Source organism: Haemaphysalis longicornis, unplaced genomic scaffold (assembly GCF_048455015.1).
Source record: "Haemaphysalis longicornis isolate Haplotype H1 unplaced genomic scaffold, Haemaphysalis longicornis Haplotype H1 scaffold_5, whole genome shotgun sequence".
NCBI classification, from domain to species: Eukaryota; Metazoa; Arthropoda; class Arachnida; order Ixodida; family Ixodidae; genus Haemaphysalis; species Haemaphysalis longicornis.
The window spans coordinates 177,898,017-177,913,251 of NW_027526385.1; the positions used below are offsets into that span (position 1 = coordinate 177,898,017).

General features: G+C 44.9%; 1 protein-coding gene across 1 annotated transcript in view; it reads left to right on the top strand.

Moving 5' to 3' along the window:
- The window catches only part of LOC144140019 (structure-specific endonuclease subunit EME2-like), a 58,893-nt gene that overhangs the window by 1,651 nt on the left and 42,007 nt on the right, over positions 1–15,235 (top strand). Inside the window, exons 2-4 of the mRNA XM_077672232.1 lie at positions 2,003–2,152; positions 10,674–10,857; positions 11,775–11,978. Coding sequence (XP_077528358.1) covers positions 2,003–2,152; positions 10,674–10,857; positions 11,775–11,978 — 538 coding nt within the window. The remainder of the gene's footprint in view (positions 1–2,002; positions 2,153–10,673; positions 10,858–11,774; positions 11,979–15,235) is intronic.

Sequence of the window (15,235 nt, forward strand, 5' to 3'; positions counted from 1 at the left end):
TGTTTCTGTTTTGTAAACTGGCTGAGCAAAAGGGAAGTGGTTGGAAGTTGGTAAACGGTCGTTGCAGTCAAGCCACAGCCTCAGTGGTTCAAATTTTGTGGAAGTGGAGTAGACCCAGGCTCACACTTTTTTCTTTGGACGAGTTTTTGTACACTTCTTGTCGTAGGTGCAACTGTTTTTAATACACGCTGTGGTAATTTGATAATGATTGTTTTTTTATGGGACAAGGCCAACTTCGAGTAAAGAGTGCCGAGAAAAATTATTTAATGACAGTGTGTAAAGGTAAATACTAAAATCTGTCAGTCAGAACAAAAGTTAAATGAATTAAAAGGCAATGAAGTTAACTGATGTAAAGGGCTAAATTGTGACTGAGCGTGATAAGAAATAAGGTGCAGTATTATGGTCTCAGTTAAAAGCTTAAAAATGTGCTTTAGAGGAGTCGTGGGGTCAGCGAATAAAAAGAATGATGGGTGGAGTGGAATATGTTGTCTGTAGAGTTCTGGGTAGCCTTGTGCCGACACAAGACACAAAACTGAATGCAAAGCACTCAACACAACATGATCATGTTGTGTTGAGTGCTTTGCATTGAGTTAGGATGTGGATTTTTAGGCTAGGCCCTCCACACCTGCTACATGGGGATCTTGGAGATTCAGTTTGTATGTGTGGGTGTATACGAGGGCTGTTGCTTTTCAGAATATTATGACTCTTAAAGGAGTACTGACACGAAAACTTTTTATTGCTTTTGTCAATGCTTAGTGGTCTGGCAAACCTGAAACTGCACTTTAAATACTTCAGTGCGCGATAGTTAATTACATTGAACGGCCTGAAAATCGTTTGTTTCATATTCCCGCGCTTTCATCCCGAAAGGCACATATGACAGAATCCCAGCCTGAACTCGCCGCTTTGTGTGGACATCACCGGCGCCCACTTGAGAGGGTGTTGCTCCCGCTCGCCGCTCGTGGGGCCGCGTGCGTGAAGCGACATCACGAGTTTTTGACGAGCACTGTCGCGTCACTTCTTTTGGCTTCACGGGGTGATGTCACGCTGATGTCCATTTGCTGAGTGCTGCTCCGTCGGCGCAATAAATGAGATCCAATTGAAGTATGTTCTTTGCGTCGCAGGCCACTCATATTTCAGCCAGGGTATTCTGTTGAGTGAAGGAAGCGAACTGTGCAGTAATATTAAGGCCGAAAATTGGTGTCAGTGCTCCTTTAATGCAACCAGGCTTGCCACCGTTGTCTATGTTGCATAGATGTGGGGGGGAATGTGTGAACGGATGGCAGGCCCACTATGTCAGGAAGGGCGACTGGTGGGGCGGCAAAGGTTGCAGCGATGAAATATGAACACTGAAGTACTCAGGGCCAAAGCAGCAGTAAAAGCATCAAAGGGCTGACGCAATCTCTATGTTTAGAGGGAACCTGGTTCGACGTTTTAATGCCGTGACTTTAAAAAAAAAATGAAGGTGTAAAAAACGCAAAGGAGTAGAGAAACAAGAATGACAGAGGGTTCCGCTTCCTATTGAATTTTATTTTATAAAATGCCTGCATTTATAGCCTAAGGCAGGCTGCTGCTACAGTGACAGAAGGCATGAACTGCAAGAACAATGCTTAGAGGCACACGGTCAAACAAGTGCTGTACAATGTTGGAGCAAACCACGTTCTTCACACGGCCAGCAGTAAGTTAAAGAAGGGAAATTCGAGAAGCGGATTTTATTGAAAAGGCAGGTGACGAGTACATCAGCAAAGTTCCTGTTGCCCTATTAGGCAAAGAAGCTGAGGTTCTCGAAAGGAGTCAGTGCCTGGCGGTTTGTGTCATGTGTTTGTAGGCCATACATAAACACGTTTTTTAAGAGTAAAGTTCAGTTGGATCTGTCTGTTCGGTTTGTGTCTCGTTTTGTCTGTGCTTTTTTGTTTTGCACATTTTTTTTTCCATGTACGTTGAACCAACCTGCCCCCACTAATCTTTTGCCAGTGATGTGACCCTTTCTGGTTCTGTTCGACAGCGGCAGTTGCAACGGTGGCAGCAACAACACTACCTCTTCCGAGCCCGGTGTTCGTGTCAGTGGCAGCAGCCTGTGGGACAGCGATGAAGAAGAGCTGCCCCCTCTGTCGGCCAGGCTGCAGCTGGCAACGGGGGGAAGCACCAACAACAGGTGTGTGTAGCACTAGTGCACAGCATGGGCCTGGGCCTACTTAGCGTCACTAAATAAGCTACGCTTAAGAGTACCGCCACTTCGTGCAGCTGGAAGCCTCTGGGAGGCCATTTTGTTTCTGGCTTGCAGTGTTGCCATCTCTCCCAACAAAACCGCCGCCGGTTGTGACAGGCACAGTGCGACCGGCCGCTCTGGCGTCCGCGCAACTGAAAGAGAGAGAGAGAAGAGGAACCCAGAAACAAAATGGCTGCGCCCATATGTAAACAACTATCACGTGGTGCCGACCGACCAATGAAAATCCTGGCGGCACGTAACAATGAGAGAAAAGAGTGTCGATACTCAAAAAGCCTTCATTTAGTGACGCTAGGCCTACCTGAAAGCCCGGCCCGTTGGGGGGGTTCGAGCCGGGTAGCACGCATTTTCTCAGCAATTGTTCGGGCCGGGCTGGCTCTGACAGTGCCTGAGGCCCGGCGGTCATGTGCCCCGCAAATCCTCGATTGTTTACGAGAAAAAGTTTGCTCATTGATCTTTTAACTTTTAAAAAAGCTGCCTGGCTTTCGGGCTTGTTTTATTAAATTCTGTCAGGCTCATATTTTAAAAATGTGTCGGGCTCGGGCGTTTATCTCAATATTTTGTCGTTCTCAGGCTGTCTCTCTACCACGCTGGGTCAAGCTAGGCCTAGGAATTGCGGCCCGTTGGGGGCTCTAGTGTGTAGGACTGTCGAGCATCGGCGAAAGGTTCCGCAGGCTAGCTGTGTTGAGTAGATTGCGCATCATAAAAAGTATGGCACTTCAGAGGAAGTGGGAAGGAGCACAGAACGGCCGGTTTGCTGTTTAATAGTGCTGGCAGAGTTACTGAGGTACCTGTTGAAGGATTTCAGGCATGTGCATGCGTGTTTGCGGAGTGTCTCTCATGTTGATGGAGGAGTCCCTTCCGTCTTTTAGCAGCAGTAAGGGGTTGGTCATGTCAGTCTTCTGGGGGGAATTTCCACTGGGAAATGCCAGATCCACCAAAAGGCGGTGGAGTTCGGCTAATCTGGGTCACCCAAGGCTGTGAGACACGTTGGCCGGCAGAAGTAAAGGTGGCAACCAGAAGGAATGTGGTTACATCTAGGAGGATGTGCCACACTCCTTTTGTTAGAGATGTTGGTTTAGCGACAATACCTAAGCTGCACCCTGTTGTACGTGCGCAGGGCAAAAAAAATTGTAAAAAATTCAGTGCCCTTCTACTCTGTGAAGAAGGATGACCAGCAAAGCTGTGTTGTTAATTTTAGTGTCATCTTAGCGGATAATTTTCATATATTATGTTTCTGTAACCATACTCTCTTTGTGCATGGCCATGTATGGACAGCAGACAGTACCGTATTTTCGCACATAGGACCTGCACCAAAACACGAAAATTTCAGTGGCAAAGTAGGGGTGCGGATAGTACTCGTGGTTTTTTCTTTGGTGCAGCTTCACGGCAATGCGCATTGTGCCGTGAAGCTCCTACGCAGTAACACTAACTAATACCCCTGTCACATGGCAAATCTAATGTCATTCAAACTGAATGACATTAAGCTGTTAATGACATATGGTCCGGCTGCGCGGGTCTACACGGCGAAACAAATGTCATTTGATTGTGATAGCGATGACGATTAGCGGGCTCGCAAAACCTCAAAATTTTATTTTAAGCGCATCTATAGAATGTTTTCACGCATAATATTGCATAAAAAAATGTAACAAAAGAATATTTTTTTAATAAAAATAAGAAAACCACCGGCTTTGGTGACATCAGTAGACATCCCAAGCCGAGACAAGTTGCGCGCACTGGGGACGAGAGTTTCTTTTTTATTAGTACTTGCTTGTCTTTCTTTATTTGAACAACAACACAAAGAAGAAGATGGTTTATTACTGAATTTTCGTGCCAAGTGACACGCCACTGCTGTCAAGGCTACTCATTTGGCCACTAACTGAGGTCCGGGACTTCAGTTAGCCGCTAAATGTCATTAGCCTCAAATGTCATTCGGTATTCTCATGTAGCGCTGAATTAATGACATTTAGAGCGAATGACATTTGCTCTAAATGTCACTAGATCTGCCGTGTGACAGGGGTATAAGCCTTCCATGGTAGTGATTGTGCAAACACACAAGGACAAGGAAAAAAAAAAACAAGGATGAGCGCACTCTAACAACTGGATTTTATTAGTGAATTGTGGCTTTCACCTTGCAGTCGGTGTATTCTACTTGCTAAATGTACGCTTTTTCTGTCCGCATAGTATGTGATGTGTTGCTTGAGCAGTAGCCTTGGTGCAGCCTTTCCTGTATCAAACGTGCGGGCAATATGCAAGGATTTTTTTTTTCTGTTTCAGCGGTCTGAAAGTGGGGGTGTGGATTATTGCAGAGGTGGGTTATATGCGTGAAAATACGGTAGTCTGGTGACATTTACAACTTCACCATGAACTAATGAAAAGTGAATGAAACTCAGCATAATGGTAAGTGTTTTATACCCCTGTCACACGGGCACTTTCAATCGCGATTGAGTCGATCCGGATTGAGCTCAGTCCGGATCGGGCGCATTTTATACGGCAGTTTCAGTCGCGATCGAGCTCGATCCCGCTCAAACTCAATCCTGGTTTCTCAAGCGCGATCGAGGCTTCCAAGCGCGATCGAACGAAAGCGGCGATACTTTCGTCCCCGCTCGGTAATGACACAGAAGGTGAAAACTTCAACTAATGCCACAAATTGTGTCGAATACCTTGACCCAAACAAGCGTGCGGTAACATTTCCATAGTTACGTATACCTACGACCGCACGAAGTTACCAGACGCCGGCTGCAAGTACATTGTTAGCGCCATCTGGCGTACACAAGTGCAACCGGTGCAACTTCTTGATCGCGATTGAAACGGGCCGTGTAGCAGCGTCAGTACGTCGAGCGCGCTCGGAAAACTCGATCGCGATTCACTTCAATCACGATTGAAAGTGCCCGTGTGACAGGGGTATTAGTGGCTAATTGCCGTATAATTGGTTTCGGGATACTTTTGGTAACACAGGAGTTAGAGCCATTTTCGGTAGAAGTGTTCGAATACTCAAATACGAATCGAATAGTGCCCACGTGAATAGTGCAATCTGCGAATCGAATATCCACTATTCGATTTTTCGAATAAACGAGTGTTGTTTCCGAACATTCCCTGGTTTCGCGAGAGCGAGAGATGTCGGCGCACGCTAACGCACTGTTGCTACATCGTCTGCTCGGCGAGTTTTATTCAAATCGCGCTTTCGATGAGCGTGCCTTGCAGGGGCTGTGAATTTTATCTCGCTGCGTGGAGTAATCTGCGATTGCGTCGATAAGATCTTTTTTTCGAGCCGTCGCCATCGACTCTGGCGGCCATTTTTAATTCTGCGACCGGATGTTTACATGTTAAAGCAGCTTCCTGTAAAGACCGCCGCTGTATAGTGCCTACAATAGGCACTATAGCCGCCGTTTTGACAGCGCTTCCGTTAATTTAACATCAAAAGTGGTTCTGGCTGCTTTTCATGCAGTTGGTGTATGGTTACTTCCGTGTTTACTTTTTTTAAAGGAGCCATGAAGACAAAATACAAGTTGGGTTTATTAGAAAGACTGCTTAGTCCCGATAACAATGATACCAATATCATCACAATCTTCGAACAAATAACGGAGATATGAAAGAAAACGTGTGAAGCAGTCGCGACCCCCTAGCCAATTTCCCGCAACTTTTGTATGACGTCACGGAACCGTGTTTGTGCGATTGGCGGCCACCTAACCGACCTGTCACAACGACACATGACTGGACGTCTGTAATGGGGCCTCTGGTGCCATTTGACCGCATCACTTGAATGCTAACGTGCAGTTAACGCACTGAAAATGATGTTTTATTGTTGGCCGGTATGACGTCATTCTTGCTCATAACACATCACTGTGGTGCAAAATTTGAAGGTGTTTAAATAATTCTTGCTTTTTTCGTTAAAAAACATCTTTTGCGGCTGTAATGGAGCTGAGTGAGATACTGAATCCTAGTTCTTTCAAATTGAACGAAGTTGTATTTTCTCTTCATGGCTCCTTTAACCACAGTGCGCAGGCGCACTACAGGCGCAGGCTTGTCCACGGCGGCTGTAGTGCGAGCTTTCCTTCTGCTACGTATTATTCACGCTGCCCATGTGCTTTCAAAGAAGTGCCTCGTCGTGGTCCATGATTGTGTCTGTGCCATGTTTTTGCGTCCTATTGTTCATGCCTGCAAAGTGCTCGCTTCTGAGTTATAGTCATTGCCCGCGATTGCAGTACAGCAACCCCACTGCAAGATTTTGTTTTTTTTATTTCTCTCAAATGCCTATCGTGCCCGCTTCGGATTCCTAAAGTACCACTGATGCAAGTTGAAAAGTTTGTTCATCGGGTTGAAAAAGAACGTCATGTCTCCCGAACTTGTGAAGTAGCTTCTGCTTTTGCACAAGATCCTATGAAGAATTGAGGCCGGTTAAAAAAATGATATTCGGTATTCGATTCGATATTCGGCTTTTTTCCGAATTCGATTCGAAAGCTACTATTCGGCATTCGCACACCCCTAATTTTTGGTAATGATTCTCCCTCTGTAAACGGCCATGCTTCACTGCAGAACTGGCATAGTGGGAAAGCCGGCTTACAAAGCCCAAGCTTACACTGACCTCCCTAAGCTCAGCTTAACCTTAACAGAAATGCATTGCTGGGAATACATCTTGCCAAGGGCAGTTGAAGCCGTCTTATATCAAAATATGAAAGGCCTGGGACTTTTTTTTATTTTTTTATGATTTTATTTGATACTGGGAACCGGATGTTGCATGTGTACGAACCTGCTCTGGAGGCAGCGTGACGCAATACATGCAGTTATCTTTTTTTCTTTTTTTTGTTTCTCTTTGTGAGTTCCTTTTCCTTGTGAGTGAAAATGGTATCAGCTTATTTTTTCTACCAGTCATGTAAAAGTACCTCTTTGCTAAGAATAAGCGGTACCATACGGATTAGGTCTTATTTCAGCTCATCCCTATTGTTCTGGCTGAAAAACTACCACTTCATTTTTTAAACCTTTTTGTCGCGTGAGCTGCACTGGCCAAGGTTGAACAGTTTCACGTGGCTCCTGGAGAGCCGTGCTGCGCATGCATGAGGAACAGTGACTTCGCACGGCACACAGCTGGTGCGCTGGTGCAGCCGCCGCCGCTGCCGCCACACGCGCCTCACTGATCTGCACATTCTAGAGGAGTGATGACGTAGTCGCAGCAGACACACTGGCGCCGGCGCGTGCCCAGCTGTGCGCCTCCAGGATTGTGCAGTAGCCAAGTCTGATGCTGTGTCGGACCCGCTTGATAGTGCCTCTCATTTTGTGCGCATGTGCAGAAGTATCAGGGGGGTATACATATACTGGGGCATTTCCTAGACAACTAGGAAAGCTGAGAATAACCAGCTGAACCCCAGCTCACGCTACACATATCCTGGCATAGCCGAGCTAAGCCACTGCTCATTTTTGTGTAAGTGAGCCTACTTCCACTGTTAAAAAAAACAGTACAGGAAATACAAGGAAAAACTGCCCAACCAGAAGCCAAATTGTTCACCTTTGGAAGAATTCCTCATCTTATCTTAAAGTGGTGTTCATGATGAGCCTTGATGTCCCTTACCAGCCAGTCAGAGAATTTCTCTTTTTTCCCCTTCTTTTTGTACATGGAGAATTTTTTAGAATTGTTGAAGAGCCCTCTCTAAGTTGATAGTGGACAGCCAGGAATTCCTCACTGGTTATGTAACTGTCAGCATATTTTTCAGTGGAAAAGAGCTCAAGATTAGACTTTTCATTGCATAGCCTTGTGACACACCATTTATAGTGCATACAAGTTAAAAGCATCCCCAAGAAGCTGCTGTTGTGATTGAAGGAAATATGTATCTCAACTCTTTCTACATTTCTGAGATGTGGTGTTTCTAAAAAAGCCGCCCGCATCTTCCCACGGGGGGAACTCGAGTAAATGCGTCGCATCTACTCGAGTCAAGCAAAGCGTCACGTCAAGCGTAAGCCATGCAAAGACGCCCTTGACTGAATTCCGAACGCGCGCTCCGCCGCTTATATACGTTGAGGGGACTGCGTAAGCCGGTCCCAGTCGACGACGTTGGCGTACTTGTAAAGCGGCGTGGACTCCAGGTGTTTGAGCCAAGCGCGGATGTTGCTTGGCCGGAGAACGGCACACTGGTTATATGCGCAGCGCGCCCGAAGGAGAGGAAACCGCGGAAGAGAGAGTACTGCACATGCGCCGGCCCAAGCGCGTCTGCCGCGGCTATGACGCAACGTGCCGCGGCTATGACGCAACACAATCCAACACAATCCACTTTAATCCAATCCAATCCAAGCCAACCCAATCCAATCAAATCCAATCCAATGCCCCTCGCGAGAGATGTGTTCGCTTTCGCCTCGACTCGACGCGCATGCGCAGTGAGCGTGCGGACTACGGACGCCAACGCGGGTGACATCGTGAGTTACTGAAATGCTCTGCATTTAAAACTCAACATATCTCGGCATTTTTGTTTCAGAAATGCGCAGGTACACAGCTTCACTACTGTTCTGAGTTATGATGGCTTTGGATTCAAGCTGCAGAATTGTCCAACATGGAAAAAAAAAAAGCAAAAGGAAATGCAGTAACCGCTTCTTAAGCGTGCTCTATGAAACGTTACCCAGCACTGCTGATGTTGTTAATGTTGCTGATCCTGAAATCTAGATGAGAAATGGTACTATGTAGAGAAGAACCATACTATGGGAAAGCAAAAGAGCGAAGCAACCATTGAGATGTGTGCGAAGAATGTTATCCCTGTCACATAACCTTGGGCATAATTTCCACTTAGATTAGAGATAAAACGGTGATGTCGGTGATGAAAACAAGGAAATTATGGATGGCAGCTGTTTGGAAATTGTGGCGGTGTAGACGAAGAACCTGACAGCAGAAGTTCTTTCTGTTTTTTTTTTGTTGTTGTTTTTTAATTCTTCTCGCTTTCTTTGAAATCACACTTGAGTGGATACTGAGAGTTGTCTTTCAACATCTTAGTTGTCATAAGTATTAAGCATACCGCTATGTCTTGTTACTCCCTTTTGCATACCATCACATGGTTGTCTTTTTAAACAATTGCAAATCATGCAAGAATTGACTGCCCAGTGACTCCTAGGAGTATAACAATATCTTGGCCCGAAAACTCTTCCTTTGGTCCGATGCCTGAAACCTTTAAAAGAGCCACACAGACAAAATAGAAGTTACGTTCATTAAAAAGACTGCCTCGTCCCAATAACAGTGATAGCAATCTTATCGTGAAATTCAATCAAATAATGTAGATATTAAGGAAAACATATGAAGTAGCAGCGACTCCCCGAGCACTTTCTGGCAAGGTCTTTGATATCACAGAGTCCTGTTTGTGCAAATGGTGGCCGACTGGGGGTTGTACTAGGGCCCCTAGGTTTGTTTGGTCGTATCTCCTGAACTCTATCCTGCAGTTAACACATTGTGCTTTTCAGTGCTGGCCCATATTACATCACTAGTGCCCATACGACTGCAGCATGAAATCTAAATGTTTTTCAATATTTCTTGCAATTTCTTGGTTTAAAAACATCTTTCCCGACTGCACTGCAACAGAGCTAAGTGAGTTTCTTTCAAAATGAACTTATTTTATCTTCAAGGCCCCTTTAATGCTTGCATGAAGGTGCTGGTGTGGCAGCCTGCTGCTGAGTGCATGTTTTGCAGTTGAAACACATTGAGCCAGCCTTGTGGGAATTGTGCGGCAGATTGGCAGTGTGCTTGTACAATTAAAAGAGTCCTGATCGCTGAAGTTTGCACATGGGTAGCCAGGGACAGGAGTTAAGGAAAACACACCATCGCAAATGTACAGGTGCCGTCGAAAGTAATTGGAACGCGGTCTTGTAAATTTACAGGAATTTCTTCTTCCGGAAACTCCCTGGCTGCATTGGTGTGCGTTTAAAGGAGACCTCCCTAATAGAAAAAGCATCCTGTAAACCGATAATGGCTCTCATAAAGCCAGTAAGACAAATATTCTGTGATATTCAGCAATCCTTGTTCCAATTACTTATGACGGCACCTGTACTTTACCTCAGCATTGTACCAGTATTAGCCATAGGTGAACTCAGGGGCCACACTTGGTTAGTCTGCATACCGGAAAAAAAAAAAGAGTTCTGTTGTGTACTAAAAGGGCATAAACTGTGTCCACTGTGTGAATTAATTAAGCGCTACTCGTTAACAAAGTACCTAAATACCATTTCCAAAGATGGTGACATTCCAGGCTGTCATTCATTTTTGATCCACCTGAAATAGCTTGTGCGAAGAAGTGAGCAGTTTGAGCAAAATAGTTGCACTTTTTTTTTTTAAACAATGACATTCAAGCAGACCCTCAGTGTTCCTGCCAGTTAGTTACCAGGCAAAGCTGCATGTCTCGTGCTCATTTAATGAAAGTGCAGTGTTGCATGAGAGACTGCCTGAACGTTTTCCTGAGCAGTGACATCATTTTTCCCTCTCTAGCCTGGAAAAAGGTACAAAGAGAGGCAAGGAAGACGTGCACAAGATCTCGGAAAGCGAAGAAGACAATGACGACGACGACGGCCTTCCAGATGTCATGGGCCTTTCCCAGGTTCTGCGCAGTCTCTCCCCTCCAACTCCAAGCTCGAGCATCCAGCCTGTTACGGCATCCCGCACGTGCTCTTCGGTAAGTAACTTCTGTACTTACCATTCTGTGTGGTGCGGTGGAAAGCAAACTGAATGGGAATGTGATTCAAAGGGACCATAAAGGTGATCTACAATTGCAGTTGAGAGAGGACAGTGGTGTTGAGGACATTCTTGTTATTTTTAACCCATGTGCCTGAGATTTACACATAAAGTGTATTTTAACATCCTGAGCACAAATATGCAGTTGGTTTTCATCTATGTGGTGTAGGTTCAGAGTTGTGCAACATGTTATGCCATTCCATTTCGGGCAGTTTTTTCATTATCTACCTATGAAATACCGGAATAATTTTTATCCCTTTGTACTCTAGAAGGACCAAGGAGTGCAACTATACCACTGCAGCAATTTTATCAGTGTTTCTACAATTGCTGTAAGCTTATCATCATCAATTACCAAAGTTTTCATAAAACAAACTGTATAAAAAAATTGCACTATCAAGAAAGATATTCTATATTTTTGTGGTTTTATTGCACTGCTCAGTTCATAAGCTTTCGTATGCAGCAAAAATGATACAAATCTGACCAGTACAGCCCAAGATACTGTACGCGACAGTCGACCTCGTGGGAAAAAGGTTGGTCCTGAATAAACAAGGCACGGAGTTTGAAAACATCAAAGGGCGACTCCAAAGGGCGACAGCTTTGTGAATACTTATGGTACAGCTATGATATTTTGCACGTTCATTTTTCCGGACCTGTAGACTGCGAATAAAATTCATACAGAAAATTGATTTTTTGGCAAATTTTTGGTCTTCAAGGCCAGAAAGCTGAGGATTGAGGGACACTGGGAGGTTCTGGAAGAGCTCCCGGGCCTCTGTTTAGGATCTGTGGTTCAAGTGGTGGGAAGCAAATCATTGGTTGGCAACTTACTATTTGATGAGTGGCGCCTCCTCCTAAATGCAGGGAGCAGAGGAGCGGGAAGAGGTCCTTCCGGTAGCGATGGAAGAGGAGGAAGCAGAGGCCCCGTTCACCCACGTGAAGCCAAAGCGGGCGCGCCTCACCCCCGAGGAGCGGGAGGCTCGGCGACTGGCCAAGGAGCAGGAGAAGCAGCGCAAGGCAGCCGCCATTGAGCTGGGCCGGGCCACCAAGCCGGCTCACTGCCTCAAGGTGAACGCGAGAGTCACTACTTATGCAATGTATATAGCTAGATGTACAATGAACCCTCGTTGTACCAAAGTCTGCGAGACAGAAAACTGACTTCGTTCATAAGCGGTGATGATTTGGCCTCACTACTCCAAAGTTGGGACCGTAAAATACTCTGAACAAAGTGAGGCTTCCTGTGAAGTGATTTTATTATACAACGAGGTTTAGTGTGTGTGTGTATATGTGTGCACATGTGCAGTTCAGGCCACTTGTAAGGAACAGGATATTTACAGTACAGTCATCCACTGTCTTAGCTGGAACAGCGCTTTACCTGTTTATTGTCTGCTCCTGCATTGGTGTAGGGTAATGAAGTCACAACTGGTGCGTTTCCTTCAAGTTTCATTTCATTTCATTTCATTTATTCGTCCTTAAGGGCCAGGAGGCATTACATAAGGGGGGGCGTACATCAAGGTTGTAACATCTTCGCAAAAATGTAACAAGGAATAACAAAAAAAGAGGAAATAAGAAGACAGAAATCAGCACTCAAGTGATGGCGTACATCGGGTTTTCAACAACTGCGTAAAAAAGTAAAAATGATCACAAGTTAACAAGGGACAACAAAAGAGGAAATAAAAAGGAAGGAAATTAACACTCAAATGACAAGGCGTACGTCGAGGTTGTAACATATAAAAAAGCGACAATGGTCACACATAGTAACTAGAAATAACACTAGAAGGAAATAAAAGCAGGAATGAACATTCAAGTGACAACAGCAAGACTAAGAATAAATTTTACAGGAGTGTAATAACAGACAAAGAAAGAAGAGTAAAAAAAGATATGAAGAAGGCAGGTGGGGTCTTTAGGTAGCATCGTTTGGGTAGCTGATATACGTTAGTTTTTCGCGAAATTTTGTGCGATCGCTGCACGAAGCAATGTTGTCCGGCAGCGCGTTCCAAAGCGTGACGGTGTGGGGAAAGAATGAGCTGCTCATCGCCGTCGTGCGGCCCTTTATCGCCGCCAAGGGGTGAGTGTGAGATATACGGGACGATGTCCGAAACGGGCGTTTCAGGAGGGCGTGTCCTGACCGAGTAAAGTAAAAGGTGTGCAGGAGGCAGAGGCGAGAAATTATGCGCCGCGAAGCAAGCGGTTGAAGAGACAGAGTTTGTTTTAGGGCTGTTATGCTGGTTCGTCTTGAATATTCTGAAGCAATGAAACGAGCAGCGCGGTTTTGCACGGCTTCTAAGTCATCGCTGAGATAAGCTTGGAATGGGTGCCAAATGGATGATGCGTACTCAAGTTTCGGTCGAACGTATGTTAAATATGCAAGTTTTTTTATTTCGGAAGATGCGGATTTTAAGTTGCGTCGCAAGTACCCAAGTGTGCGTGAAGCTTCACAGCAGATTGTTTGGATATGTCACCCATGATAGAGATGGCGTCATATGAAGTCCTAGATACTTGTAAGCACTGGTGTGGTCAATAGGAACGGAGTGAATGCAATAAATGTTATTCATGGTGGTATGTTTGCGCGTGAAAGACATTACTTTGCATTTTGTGAGGTTTAAAGACATATGCCATTTTTCGCACCAGGCAGCGATGGTGTCTAGATCATGTTGTAGGGCGATGGTGTCATTAGGTGAAAGAAGGGGGTTATACAGGACGCAATCGTCCGCGAAAGGCACAATTTTGATGTTATGTTAGTAGGGAGGTCGTTTACGTAAATCAAAAACAAGAGTGGAGATAAGCCTGCGCCCTGGGGAACACCTGAGGTTACATTGGTTAGAGCTGACTGGAAATTGTTGGCGCAGGTAAACTGGACGCGTCCAGTTAAAAACTGTTCAAGCCATTTTATAATGTTTGGACTGATACCAAGGGGAGATAGTTTTGCAAGCAGATGTTTGTGAGAAACGCGGTCGAAGGCCTTCGAAAAATCCAAGAATATTGCGTCAATTTGAAGATTGTCTTCCATGTGTTGCAGCAGGTCATGTGTGAATTTGGCTAATTGAGGTTCGCAAGACAGAGATTTACGAAAGCCGTGTTGGAAGGAGTAAAAAAAATTGATTGATTCTAAGTAACACATTAGGTTAGATGCTATGATGTGCTCGAGGAGCTTACATGGGACACTGGTAAGAGAAATCGGGCGGTAATTGGAAGGTGCATCGCGCCTGCCTCCTTTAAAAATGGGGACTATTTTCGCTTTTTTCCAATCGTCAGGCAAGGTTCCTGTGCTTAAGGACTGTTTCAATATAAGGTACAGAAATTTACTAGAGATATGTATAGTACCTTTAAGTAATTTTGCATTGATTTCATCGCAGCCTGCTGATGATGATATTTTAAGAGAGCGGATTAGGGTGGTTATGCCATCCAGGGTTATTTGTATTTCAGGCATTGTTTTGGGGGAGAAGTTGGGCAAGGGTTCTATAGGGCAAGAATTAAAATCGTGGAAGACCGATGTAAAGAATTCGTTTAGGGCTGCTGCGGAATCACTGACGCCTATGGGTTCCTCACTTGCATCGACAAGGTTTATCTGGTTAGTTTGTGGTTTGGTGGAAATGGTGCGCCAGAATTTATTTGGGTTTTTGTGGAGTATTGAAATCAAGTCAACTTGGAAGTATTTGTCTTTGGCGTCATTTAAAGCTTTGATGTATTCAGCCTCACAGAGGCGGTGTCGCTCCCATGCTTCTGGACTGTTTTTGCTTTTTGCGGTTCTATACAGGCGCTTTTTCCGGTTTAGCAGTGATTTTAAATGTTTGTTGAACCATGGGTTATTCGAGTCTGATTTTACAGTGATTGTAGGTATATATTTCTTTTTTAAGCTGAGCAACATGTTTTTATAGAGTTCCCAGTTGGTGTTTACTGAACGAGCCTCGTACGACTTTTCAAAATTTTCATAGTAGTGAGTAAGTTCTTTATTGATTAATTCAAAGTTTCCTCTGTTATAGTCTGTGATTAATTTCTTCGTAGGTGACCGTCTTTTTATTGGCATAGAGAGGGCTACATGAAGAAGGTTGTGATCGCTAAGTCCGGGCAGTACTGTTACACTTGATACATCATCAGGGCAGTTGGTGAGCAAAAGATCAAGTACGTTGTCACCTCTAGTAGGCGTCGTTATTGTTTGGTGAAGGTTAAAGTCTAGTACCAAGTCTAGAAACTGTTTGGGTTCATTCGAGGGCGACTGATTAGCCACCGCGAGAAGGGACCAATTGATGTGAGGGTAGTTGAAGTCTCCAAAAAGGAAAATTGGCGCTTCGGGGAATTTATCTTTGACGTTTGTGAGGGAGTTG